This window comes from Branchiostoma lanceolatum, chromosome 17 (assembly GCF_035083965.1).
Source record: "Branchiostoma lanceolatum isolate klBraLanc5 chromosome 17, klBraLanc5.hap2, whole genome shotgun sequence".
Classification (NCBI taxonomy): domain Eukaryota; kingdom Metazoa; phylum Chordata; class Leptocardii; order Amphioxiformes; family Branchiostomatidae; genus Branchiostoma; species Branchiostoma lanceolatum.
Genome location: NC_089738.1, coordinates 13,121,087 through 13,134,347, shown reverse-complemented (window position 1 = coordinate 13,134,347; position 13,261 = coordinate 13,121,087). Strand labels below are relative to the sequence as shown.

The window sequence follows — 13,261 nt, the reverse complement described above, 5'->3', positions numbered from 1 at the left end:
GTATGTCGCAAAAGAAAAGTGTCGAACTTTCTCTTGATCATATATCCGTTGTTCTTTAATGATTAGCGTAACGTATTATAGTTTCCTTGGATGTGAAACCTTGCTTATTATCACGTTTTTGCGTGACAAGCACCATCTCCGTAGCCGACTCCCTAACATACTATGCACTCCAGTTTATTTCCCAGCGATCCACGTAGCCTGGTAGAGATGATGTGCATCGTCTGCCTGCATTGAAGTGAACAACATGCTGTCCTCTTGTCTGCAGTTCGCAATAATTCCGCCCGATAGTGCGGCTTATGTGAGATTTGTAATGGTTGATGGATTTATAATACCAGGCTCTGATTGGCCAGGTTTGTTGGCACGGCGTTTCCCCCACAGTCCACAACACACCGCTGCTTTGCACGGTAAGTTTTAACGCATCTATCGTTTGAATAGTGTGCTAAATGTAAGAGTGCCAGAGTGAGAATAGTTATGAATGCTAATATCAACCATCAACTTCATGACGTTTTTACCGTGTGCAGATCAATCATTACAAGTTGTTTTACTAAAAGAAACTAAGCTAGTCGGCTCGTTTCACCTTTGACCGATTTATGTACAGGTGAACGCTTGAGAAATAGATCAAAGTCCATTTCCGTTTTTATAAGGACCAATCAGTTCGAGGTTCGAGTAGTTCATACCTACATTCATCCGGTTTATAGCGTTCGAACAACGCCGAAAGGCTACCCATGTATCGCGAAATACAAACGCAAGATACATACTTAGGACACTTAGTACTAGCTAGTGCATCATTATACCGTGCTCAACCATATGCATACAGCTTATGTACAGCGGCAACACTAACAACAGTACAATATAGCAACCTATATTAACATGTGAAAGTGATGATAACGGAAATTATTATAATGACGATTTATCATGCAAAACGGTTTGCTTTCTGACAACACCAAATGCCCATGTATTTGTTCGTTCTCACGAGGTAAATCTTTGATTAAACAGATTATGGATCTTATGTTACCTGTTTGTGTTTATAGATTAACGATGGGTGTTCTCGGGACGGTGACATGGCTGACCGCCGCCAGTGCCCTGGGCGCCGCGGTTTTTGCAGCTTACTTGTACTCGTCTCTACCTCCTGACGTCACAGAACCACGCAAAGCACTTATCGTGAAGGGGTTTATGCGGTCACATTTCTTTATGGTAGGTCTATATTCTAACATACAGAGCGGATCGGATTAATATTCTTGATCTCCCAGGAGATGTTAATCTCCAAGCAGATTATCCGTTCGCAAGATAGTATCCATGGGTACTGTCTCGGTCCTTGGATACTGTCATACCAACGGCAGATCATCATCTGCTTGGAGATTCCAGCTCAGTGTTTCGGTACATTCTCCAAGAAGGTTGTGTTTTCGGGTACTTGTGTCTGTGCGTGTGTCTGTGTGTGTGTGCCTTGCTGTAAAAAGACTGAATTGCACCAAACCATACCTCCAATTCTCCAAGTATCCTATTACACCACTTCCGTCATACATCCTGCAACTCTGCAGTATTCATATAACTGTGTATGCACGTGCGCACACCAAAACAAACAAACAAACAAACAAACACACTAGCTGATACAATACCTCGGTTTCCATGGAGGTAATTAATCTCTCGAGTCTCGTATGATATAATCTGAATCGCCGTTACAGGGATGGGTGCACGACAAGATGGGGTTTGGCATAAGGAGACCTCAGCCATCGACACGGTCATCACACCCTGGTCTGGAAGTTACGGACGCGTCCTTCGATGGCATCCGGGTTCGAGTCTACAAACCGCCAGCTCAGAAAACGGCGACGGAAAGCAAGATGGCTGGTCTACTGTGGTTCCATGGAGGGGGATGGATCATTGGATCAATCGGTAGGTTTGGAAAGTATTCAGTGTCTGTCGAATTGTACATCACATTTGTCTAAAGTTTTGTTTGAGGCTATTAAAAGATTCAATACGTAACAACTATCATGCGGGGTATCTAATCATTTGAATGAAGAACAGCCATGCAATCAGTCAGAAATAAAGCAAAGTCCTCTGTGGAGTAGGAGCAAAGCACAATTAATTTGTTTGTCATTTTCAGATTCATGTGACGGTCTTGTCGGTCGCATCGCAAACAAAACGGGCGCTGTGGTGGTGTCAGTTGAGTAAGTATCGATGATTGGAATGATATAAATATGAATACATAATCTGTATCTGTATTGCCGATAAAACCACCCTTCGGCGCAATACACCAGCTTCAATATATGTTGACTCCTTTCCATTTGTCGTTCGTCCCTTATGAAGTCCTTGTCTGTGTCTTTAAAATTTAAGAACAGCCGTATGAATTGTGATGACATTTGGTCTGTGGGAAGGTCTTTTGATGATAAAGGTGAGGGTCAAGTTTGGGCCTCCTGATGACTATCCTTGGTACTGCAGCAGAACTTCCAGTTTTCTATCTTTTCTCCTGGACATGCTATGGTCTCTTTTTGTTTCAGATATCGGCTGGCCCCTGAACACAACTTCCCCATTCCGTTTGAAGACTGTCTTACGGCTACCCAACATTTCCTCCAACACGCCAGCGAGTACGGAGTCGACCCGACAAGAATCGGTGTGGCGGGAGGCAGCGCAGGGGGCAACCTGGCTGCTGCTGTCGCTCTGAGGCTGAATAAGGACGACAAAAAGAAGTTCCCGCCCCTAAAACTCCAAGCCCTCGTATATCCTGCTCTACAGGCGTTCGACTTTCAGACGCCTTCTTACGTCAGAGGACATAAGTTCTCTCAAGTTGTTCTCCCCCCTAACCTCATGATTGGATTCTGGATAAGATATCTCAACAACAACATGTCCCTGGTCGACACATTCTCTAACAACGGCCACTCGGCTGCGCTGAAGAACTCACGCTTTGGCTCTTACGTTGACCGACACTTTCTCGACGAATCCGTACCAAGATCGACGCCTGATGAAGACGTCAGCATAGATCTACAAGACGACATTAAGGACATCCTGAATCCCTACTTTTCTCCACTGATGGCAGAAGACGCCGACTTGTCCGGACTGCCGAACACCTACGTCACTGTTTGTGGGACGGACATACTGAGGGATGACGGGATCATGTACGCCAAGAGGCTGGAAATGGCGGGAGTTCAGGTTCAACTGGTGCGCTACCCGTCAGGCTTCCACGGGATCTTGTCCATGACATCGGAACCGTTTTACTTTGAGGTCGGAAAACAGATGGATCAGGACTTGACAACGTTCTTACGTGATCATCTGTAATGTTAACATTGATGGTACCGGTGTTGATTGGATGATATACATATGCAGAAACAGACACACATAACAGAAAGAGAGAACGAGGGAGAGTTTGAGTCTGTGTGTGTGTGCGTGTGTTTATGTGTGTGTGTGACTTCAACTGAGGTAGCTATCAGTTGAGCTGCATCTCTACTACACTAGGTAATCAGTACAAAACAAAAAGAGGCATCTGTTCCATTAATTTATTGCAAAATATATTTGAGTGCTGTAACATCAATATTACAATTACGTATCTTTTTAAACAATGATGCTTACAAGACACATTGCATGCAAGTTTTGTCACCTCATGGTTTGATACACAAGTCATATACTTTCACCACAGAATTTAACTCCACGATTGCTCAAGATCTCTTCTATTAAGATTCTAAACTACAGCAATTTCAATGTACAAACGATACATAATTTTCTTCCATGATGTGAACATACTACAATTACGTGGGATATTACCAACAATGCTAACATTATCTTCTGTCTATAAGATTTAGGTCTGTTGCAATTGTCACGTCTCAAAAAATTGTTTTTTCTGTACAATGATGCATATTTTTCTTGACGTATACATGCTACAAGGACATACTAGTAGAATCTTGCAATCAATGCTAACAATCTAAAGATTTCTGATACCTGGTTACAATCCCTGTTAGATTAAAGTTAACATGATTTCTAAGGATCCTAAGATAATTGCTGCAATAGTCATGAGTATAAACTTGTGTGGGTAATAGTACACCAATCATAGCTGTACATCAAAATCAACAGTTCAACCAATGATAGCATGGCAATTAGCGACTCGACCAATGAGAGAGTTGCTGCTTGTCCATCAAATGTTTGCATGTTATTTCACATTTCTATGTTTTGAGGGAGGTGGGCGGTGCTATGGGATAGGTTTATTGATACATTTGGCATGCTTATTATAAACAAGACTGTTTCTCGTAAACATGTATGATACAGTTGCAAGACACATAAGCTTGGATTATGATCATGGATTCAGTAATTTGTCTGTACAAGTGAGCAATTGCTAGTGCAAGTGAAAAGAGCAGAAACGTTCTGGAAGAATTGAATTGTCACATTTATGAATTTACAAAAGGCATTTGAATAATATACCTACTATGGAGGACTGCCAAAGGTTTTACCATTACATGTATGAGAATGTACATGAGTTTGACAATAATCCTATTAAACAATTATCTTAACTTCATAGCTGCATGTCTACTAGTTAAAAGCTAGAGCTTTTGTACTGTTCATTGGACGATGGGGTCTTTTTCATGCCAAGTTGGAAGCTTTGATTTTTACATGAAAATAAACTCTATTTACAAGTGTGCACTCAAAGTTGTGTACATCACAGTACTTCTGTTTACATGATTTCTAAAGATCATACCACATTGCTTCTGAGACAGTGATGCATATTAGTTGGTTATCTCACAAAATTATTTCTTCAGTGCATTGCTATCTTCTAATACATGTTATGCTGGTATGCTTGTTAGTTATGAGAAAGAAAACATTTATGGCTAACAATGTACATGTTTACAATGTATGTGATTTTGAGTTTCCCTGATTGTAAAAGTACAATATTTGACTATCTTAGGTCTTGGTCAAACATGATTTACATTTCCACATTTCTGCTTTTTTCCCCCAGATTTTGTACATGGTTGACTTCATCAGAAAGTTGCATAAAAATTATGAGAAATTGAACATAACATTCCATACAAATATTTTACATAGATCTTGTTAAGTCTAGAGTATTAATAAACATTGATTAACAATGTAGTTCTAGCTGTATGTCTAAAATCAGGTAGATTGTTTCAAAAGTCAATTGCTCTGCAATGACAGCTCAAACTTACCTACATTTTTCTGTTTAGTATATTTTTATAGATCTACACTAAAAAGGACTGTATTAGTCCATATGTCGAATACTTTCAACATATTACTGTTAGTACTTCTTTCTTCATTTCTTTAAATGTACCCTCATAAGAAAAAAACTTGTACGTACCATAACCCATAACAATACTATAACCATTTGGCTCGCCCTTGAGGCATCGCCAAAAAAACCTGTTCTTATTGTTTGACAGAGCCACACAATGAGATCTTGAATGGCAAAAATTTAACATAATGAAACCATGTTTGAATATTTGTACAGTCACTAGTTCAGGTTTGACTGTACTTTGCTTTGCAAAAGTGGTCATTCCTTCTGTCTCATCAAGAAGTCTGTTGTGGTGGAATGTATTATTGTACTATGTTCAGTCACTTTGTTGTCAGGTATATGTATTGCACAGTTTTCCAAGATGTTTTTGATACATACTACTAGTATATGTGCTATTTTGGAAAAAGGGTTAGATGCCAACAAATCTTTCATGTTCTTCACAAATTTCCATAAAAAATATGAGCTAAAGAGTTGTGTGCATAACCCAGAAACATCTGTTGCTCATATATGATGATACAGAATAAACATTAGAGGTACTACTGTCTTAGGCCCTCTTTCCACTAGATGGCGATAGCTGGGCAACGGTTGAGCGACTGGATTTGTGTGACCCTTGATTCTATAATTAGAATATGATGCACAATATAAAAGTATGATTTAAAAGACAACAAAACAAACAAATCTTTTAAAAAATCCATTCTTTATCTTTGAAATTCGTTAACCATCTCTCAATTTTTAGTCTGTTAGCTGTCGCAGCGTCTAGTGGAAAGTCCATGACTAGAGAAGCATTGTTGAATTGCACAACCCGAGTTGTCTGTCATGTGGTTGCCTCTCTCCAATCAAGTAAAAGTTAAAACTAACTTTGTCGCTAAACTAACAAGAAAATTTTTAACCACAAGCAATATGAAATGACCATCATGGATGTTAAATTACCTTAGTCTTCAATGAATGGTTTCAAAGTAATTCTATGGGATACTTGAACCTTTTTTTTTTAAAACCTAAACTTTAGCATGCTATCTTATTTGGTCTGTACTATAATAATTCCCTAACTTGCGTTTGATGGCAGGTTTTGGTAACAAAATCTTTACAAAAGTTTTGACTGTTAATCAGTGGGGGTTGAAATGAGATAAGAAAAACAAAACATATTGGAACTACAATGCTGTACTGTAAATTCACTAATTTTTGCAGGGACATAATTTCGCAACAGAAGGGGAAAGGAGGTTTTTGTGGTGTTTTAAGTTTGCAGTACGTTGAAAAATTCTGTAGGACAGTACAGATACATTGGGGACATGTATTTGTGATATCCTGAATTCACAGTGGAGAGGTCATCGTGAAAATAAAACCATCAGAAACATTTCAAGATTTACAGTATACCCTTCTGGTTTGCAGAAGTTGAATCAAGATGTCCCATAGAGTGCTGCAGGTAGTCATCACTTGACATTAACCTTCCCCTTGCTGCCTTATCCTGTACTCAGTACAAATTAGGTGCCGAAAGGCTAATTTGATAGGGAGAAGGTTAACAGAAGTTGTAGGCAGCTACCTTGTCCCACGTTAGCTGATCTTGGCTTCACAGTCTTGTCGGAGCTTCTGGATCTGTGCCATGGGGAGGGGGCCGGGCTCTGTGAAGATGGCCTGCAGGAAAACATGTTACAAACTTCAGATATCAAACTACTTATCAGTTATTTGTATCATCATCTTATACACAAGGTGGCCTTGTGTTTGTTGACTTAGAATGTTCATATCCCTGGTAGATCACAATGCTGTGCTTTTTGGAAAAGTATGTTACATCCACACCAAACTCATGTAAAGATTAGCAACTAGTACTTCGATACTGTGGGGTCACAGGTTTGATTCCTGGCATTCATGGCTAGATGTTGTGTCCTTGGGAAAGAATGATTATTTTAAGGCACTTAACATGACTTCCGTCACTCCAGCAGGTGTAAAAATGGGTACCTGACTTCAGTTGAAGAGGTAAAATGTGGAGGATGAAAAGGGTTGGGCTCTGCCTTCCCATACCATTTGCAAGACACAGTGGATAACAACCCTCAAAAAGGCTATGGGACTTTTCCGTACCTGCATGAAGGCGTGGCAGTCAGTGATGATGCTGTCCTGGGTACATGTTTTGAAGGCCTCCAGAATGCCGGGGAAGCTCGTCGCGGCGGCAATGGTCGCTTCATTCCGCTTGATCATCGTCAGAGCCACTCTGAACAGGATCTTTGACCCCTCGTAGAACAGGCAGTCCCAAATTCTCAGCACAGTCTGTGGGAAATAGGAATTAATGAAGACCTTTGTTGTACATCTTGTTATCAATGGGCTAAGAACAGGTCGCAACAAGAAATCATGACATATTGAAGAGTATGGGTGAATTTCTTATCTTATTTATTATTGTGAATTTCTTGCTAATTCTACTCTAACATCCTGTCACTCTACAATATTCAAATAACTATGGACACACACCAAAACAAACAAAATCGAATCCATGCAAACTGAAAGCATTTTACTGTAGATGAATCAAGGAATGAAAGAATTCATCTTTTCATTTTACTGACCTCTATTGGCAGTACGTCGATGAACAGACACACGAACCACTTGGTGACCAGGATGGACCACGGCATGCCCTCCTTCTCTATCACTGCTGCTGCCGACGGGTTCTTTAACCTGCAAGTTACAGGGAAATACTCAACAATACAGTAGGATTGTCTGGTGCTATTGTAAAGAATTTACAATGTTTATCAATCACTGCTGATACTGACGGGTTCTTTAACCTACAAGTTACAGGTAAATACTCTGTCAACAATACAGTAAAGTGAAAGTGATCTTGATCCAGTTTATCTCACTGAAGAGCTATTTCCATTGTAGAGAGTTAAAATCATATTTTGAGATTTCTAAGAATGGTGAGATAAAGATACCTACTTCACAAGCTCTCCTAAGACTTCTTGGTCCACCTTCAGTCCCTTCATATCCTTAGAATAGTATTCTGAGTAAACAGAAGAAACAGAGTAAAATACAAAATTATGAAACAGCATTTCTATATCACTTCATTTCTAAATCTGAAACATCTTGAAACCATTCTATGATCTTTGCCACGATTCAATATAACTAGAAAACATATCCAGTTTATGTGAAATGAAAAAAAATATGCAGGAAATAAAAAAATATGAGAATATGAAATTATCTTCTCATATTGTTGTTCATTTCTTTTTCCTTTATTGGCTTTATCTATTGGTTTGACTGACATGTACATAGTACATGTACATACAGCCATTATTAAGGGCTATCCTTGAAAACCTATTTTCTTGTACATTGTACTACACTCATTTAACAGTGGCTGTAGATATAAGGTACATATTCTAAGGTAGAACTGACCAGGTAGGATGTCCTCCAGTAGTGTCACCAGCAGCCAGAAGGCCTGTTCTTCATCCTTCAGGATCAGCAGGAAGATCGCCACAATGAAGTTCATGCCCTGGATAGAAATACAACGGGAAAAAACTGTTACTTCAAAAATAATCAGGCATTAGAGTTTTATTATTCAATGTATGAATTGTTTGTATCTATGTGTTTGTACAGCCGGTATAACCACCCTTTGGGGAAAATGCTTCATGCTGGCACGCGTCAGCAGCTGGTTATATCATATTGAACGACCTTTGCACATCTAACTATAGCATAAGCATTGTTTAAAACCATCTAATCAGGATGCCCTTCCTGTATTTCATGACATACTTCTTGGAAAAAGAGATTTTTGGAACACTTCAATCTTGGGTTGATAACTCTGATCCTTGTACTATTTGTAGACATGACTGTTCTTTTCTGAGCTGGTATTAGATACTTAGTATTTGGTACATTCACCAGTTTATCTTTAAACTAGACAAACTGCAACAAAAACAGAGGAAAGTCCCATGCACCCACCTGGCAGTAACCAACAGTTTTGTTGTGGTGCCCGAACGCCACGAGGATGTTGTACAGGGACACTCTCTTACTCTCTCTGGAGGCATCGCAGAAGTAGATGTTTTCTGGGAAGGTTCTGTGGATATCTGTAAGATAGAACAAAACAAGCATCACTACTAAGTCTTGTTTCCCATAGTCATACATGATGTAAGGAGCAAAAATGAGCACAGACTGAATCTTCATACTGTAAATTTCTTTTTGCTGGGACTTAATTTCGCAGTAGAAGTAGGATAGGAGGGTTTCACAGTGCTTTAAGTTCGCTTTCGATCTGAAGCAATTCTGTAGTGATACTCTCTGCACCCAGATGTTCTCTATAAGTAAGTACACAGATTAAACTGCACATGCAAAGTGTGATGCATTGTGGTTGATATGATCAGTTGAAGGCCCCTTATAGACATAAACAAAATGCGTCTGAACATGTATAAACCTTCTCCCTGCTACCTAACTCTGTAACCCATAGAGAATTGGGTGCCAAATGGCTACTTCCGAGTGCTAAAGGTTAAGCATGGTCTAGACAAGAATTGTTTACAAGTTAAGGGCCTTCGCCTTTGACATATAACCTGCAATACATTGTACATCTCCCTGCACATGCACAGTTTAACCTTCTTCCTGCTGCCTAACTCTGTAACCAAATGGCTACTTCCGAGTGCTGAAGGTTAAACCATGAAGCAGCTCATTGTGTCCTGACCTGTGTTGATGGTGTCTAACAGCTGCTGGTCCTTCTGTCCGTTCAGCAGACCGGTGTACACATCCGGGTTAGTCTCCATCTTGTGCTGGGCCCCGCTCACCTCCATCCACACCTGGGGCAACGGGAAACACACTATAAGTTATAATAAGTCTCCTCTATCATATGTGCTATATAAGTTAAATCAGGGCTGTCTCCAGATTAACATTTTTTTCCTGTCCCACTTATTGTTTGGGAGCCTATGTTGTTAATTTTGTTGTGAAAATCTATCATTTTGAATTAATGAAAATATATTTTCGTCAATTTCATGTCATGATTTTTTGGATGAACAGGTTGAAATGTTTTTGTCCCAACAAGTAAATTTCCATTCTAAGAAGGAGGGGCACGTCTTAGAGACAGCCCTGAGTTACATGTGTGGTTATTATCAGTGACTATACATTCTAATACATCTACCAGCTGTGCCTGAGTATTTTCATTCAAGACTTGGATAAGCAACAGAGAGATAACACATCATTAAAGCTGATCAGATCTTTTTTTCAATAACTGGCTTTTGGTGAGAATAACAAATGCCTTACCGTGCCTCTGTGCTCCGCAGGAATGCCTTTTCTAATAAATCTCTTCACTGGAAGGCAGAAAACAAAACACATTAGTCTGAAGTCAATCTCTGTAGCAACTTCAGCTTAAGATAGAGCATGATCTTTTCGATACATTCTAATGTACTTTTTATCACTTTAAAACAAGGCATGAAAGAAAATGAATGAGTGAGTGAGTGAGCAACTGCTTGTGAATGAGTACTTGTGAATAAGTGAATAAGTGTGTGCGTGATTGAATGCGTGAAAGAGTGAATGAATGTGATTGTGAGTGAGTGAGTCAGTCAGTCAGTGAGTCAGTGAGTGAGTGAGTAAATGAGTTAGTGACAGTGCGTGATTGTGAATGCGTGAGAGAGTAAGTGAGCAAGCGAGTAAGTAAGTGAGCGTGAGTTGTGAACGTTTGGACAGAGTAACCAAACATCTAAGATGACTTCTGTAGCACACGGACCCTTGAAGGACCTGTTGATAGCCTTCCTCCCCTTGAGCAGCCCGCTCCATCGCGACGCCCTCCTGGCCAGCACAGACAGGTATCTGGACATGAACTCTTCATATGTCTCATAGTCAAAATCCTCCGGTCGGGTGAACCCATAGTGGTCAACTTTTCTGCAATAGGAAACAAGATGGTGTAGGTTGGAAATCAAATAGGATTGCTGTGTGACTTCTAAACTAATCTAAACTTGAGGCTCTGGGTTCAAATCCCTATAGCTAGCAAGCCCTAATGTTGGGAAAGGCACTGTACACCTATTTCCTCACTTGACTTGGGGGAAAATGACTACATAGCTTCGGTTAGGGATGTCCTCTCAGATGAGACATGAAGCCAGAGGTCCCGTGTTTGAAAAGAGTCGCACCTTGAGCAAAAATTGTTTACCAAGGTATGTAAATGCTCATCAGGGTGTTCCCCAGAAATTTTTAGTATAGTGGAGGAGCTTACAACTTTTATGCGCAGCTGCCTCCTCTCCAGAGGAGGAAGCTCAAGCATTTCAACTGTTTCAAGTACAAATGGAGGCCATTTCCTGCAACTTCAGCTTTCAGCGTACTCTAAATATTGTGACATAAAATCATACTAGGAAGATTGTAACAGAAGACCAATTGTAAAAAGTACAAGTACTATTTTAGCTTTTAAGAAGCTTAGTTTCCTTGTATTCATCTTGGTGTACAGGGGATGAAAGGCTTTTACAAGTTCACGCGATTAGGGTAACTTGTAACATTATTCATTAAGATGAATACTAAAAAAAATCATCTAATATGAATTTATGCTGACTTCTGAATGCAACAAAACAGAAAGTTGTGTACTAGTTAAACGTTTGGTGTCCTCAAACCATTGAGGATAACACAATGTCATTTGATCCTAATAAACCTTTTCCCACAGACTTGGAGCTGTAAAACTGATGATATCCATGTACCGAGTGCTATTCTGGGGCAGGATGTTCCCTTATGTGGCTGTCGGTCTGTATATGGCGGGTCTACAGTTATAGGCTGGCCATGTGGTAATGATAGTGATCATCATTAGGATTGAAATAAATTAACTTTCAAGACAAACGCTAATGAGAGTATGTCCTAACAGTAACAAACAATTGAGGGGGCTGCATGCCCTTTTCCGTTGAGTGTAATGAGCAATTTAACTTTCACGTAGCACGTAATTGGTACCTTCAACATAATACGTAATTGGTGCCTGAATTTACCATAAAGCGTAGCCATCCTAATGAATTTATCGTAATACGTAGCCGCTGTATTTCTGAATTTAGCATAGCAGTGACAGTTACCAGGTACTAGTAGAACCCCTTGCAAGCTCTCAATTAAAACTGCTTGTAAGATCTAGACAGCACAGGCAAATAGAATACAATAACGTTACTAATCTAGTTTTTATGTCACACATTTGGCTTCGATAAAGGACAAGTTTTTTTAGACATTTGTGGCACTAAATTATGATATGTAACGTTAACATAAAAAAATAGTGATCTTATGATTAAGTTTCATGGGACTCAAGAGAACTACAGCAGAGGTCGAAGAAGTAAAATGAATCATAACGTAGTTGCAACTTTTTCAAGTCTGTTGAAGTTACACCCTGTAATGTAACAAACCACGCCCAATTGAACAACAAAGAACTACAATCAACAACGACCCAAATTATAACATACCTGGTTCCACATATGACAACCAACCTGACTCAGTTTTAAAACAATTTCTGGGCAAATTTCGTTCGTTGAAGTCTTAAATTACAGTTCATTTTTGTCCTGTCTTCATAGAAAGAATATTACGTGCTGAAATTGTAAAATCTTTATCCCTCCTTCCTTTCACAGCGGGATGTCAAAATGTATTATGATTTTCCTGACTTTCTAAAGGAAATTCTCATTGCAAAGACAGTGATGATTTTTCAATTTATCTTTGAACTTGAGAATAACACCCACTAGCACCTTGCATACTGCTGAGTTATCAAAATCAACAGCCGATGTTATTTTTTCTAGGAGTTCAAAAATAATTTTTGAATGAATGACACGACCGGCTTTTTCCTCGGTCACAAACGCTCCTATTTCTGTGCTTTCTATGCCCTTACAGGTCTCAAGCGCAACTCATACTGAGCCAAAAGATTCAGCAACCTTTACGTATCGTATAGACATATGTGGTTTACCACGAAAAAGTGTAAAATCTTACTCTCGAGTCGGTTTGACCAAAGGTTGCTGAACGTCATTCTCGCTACTCGCCGCCATCTTTAACCCCTCACGCCTACCTGTCATCACCGGGCGGTCTCACAACGCCGCCTAGCAACACTAGCTAAAAGTGCAGTCTAGAACTTGCAGTACACAAAAGCTGGAGATCATTTTT

The 13,261-nt window shown here is 39.7% G+C and overlaps 2 protein-coding genes across 2 annotated transcripts; one reads left to right on the top strand and one right to left on the bottom strand.

Moving 5' to 3' along the window:
- The first annotated feature begins 154 nt into the window (after positions 1 to 154).
- Positions 155 to 4,647, top strand: LOC136422580 (arylacetamide deacetylase-like). Its single transcript, XM_066410376.1, has 5 exons — positions 155 to 404; positions 1,032 to 1,194; positions 1,683 to 1,890; positions 2,102 to 2,165; positions 2,496 to 4,647. Exons 2-5 carry the CDS (start codon positions 1,039 to 1,041, stop codon positions 3,268 to 3,270), a joined length of 1,203 nt encoding a protein of 400 aa, XP_066266473.1. The 5' UTR covers positions 155 to 404; positions 1,032 to 1,038; the 3' UTR covers positions 3,271 to 4,647.
- A 1,251-nt stretch (positions 4,648 to 5,898) lies between these two features.
- On the bottom strand, positions 5,899 to 13,170 carry LOC136422581 (growth hormone-regulated TBC protein 1-A-like). Its single transcript, XM_066410377.1, has 10 exons — positions 13,091 to 13,170; positions 10,887 to 11,041; positions 10,424 to 10,470; positions 9,852 to 9,963; positions 9,125 to 9,249; positions 8,585 to 8,681; positions 8,132 to 8,195; positions 7,768 to 7,876; positions 7,292 to 7,477; positions 5,899 to 6,850 (listed from the first exon to the last, which is right to left on the bottom strand). Exons 1-10 carry the CDS (start codon positions 13,144 to 13,146, stop codon positions 6,770 to 6,772), a joined length of 1,032 nt encoding a protein of 343 aa, XP_066266474.1. The 5' UTR covers positions 13,147 to 13,170; the 3' UTR covers positions 5,899 to 6,769.
- Positions 13,171 to 13,261: the final 91 nt, after the last annotated feature.

Bases quoted from the DNA above. Each gene is read 5' to 3' on its own strand.
- LOC136422580 (XM_066410376.1), top strand. From the start codon at position 1,039: ATGGGTGTTCTCGGGACGGTGACATGGCTGACCGCCGCCAGTGCCCTG. The intron at 1,195-1,682 runs GTAGGTCTATAT...TCGCCGTTACAG, and splicing joins TGCGGTCACATTTCTTTATG to GGATGGGTGCACGACAAGAT. The intron at 1,891-2,101 runs GTAGGTTTGGAA...TGTCATTTTCAG, and splicing joins ATGGATCATTGGATCAATCG to ATTCATGTGACGGTCTTGTC.
- LOC136422581 (XM_066410377.1), bottom strand. From the start codon at position 13,146: ATGGCGGCGAGTAGCGAGAATGACGTTCAGCAACCTTTGGTCAAACCG. The intron at 10,471-10,886 runs GTCCGTGTGCTA...TCTGCCTTCCAG, and splicing joins TATCAACAGGTCCTTCAAGG to TGAAGAGATTTATTAGAAAA. The intron at 9,250-9,851 runs GTCAGGACACAA...TCTATCTTACAG, and splicing joins GTTAGACACCATCAACACAG to ATATCCACAGAACCTTCCCA.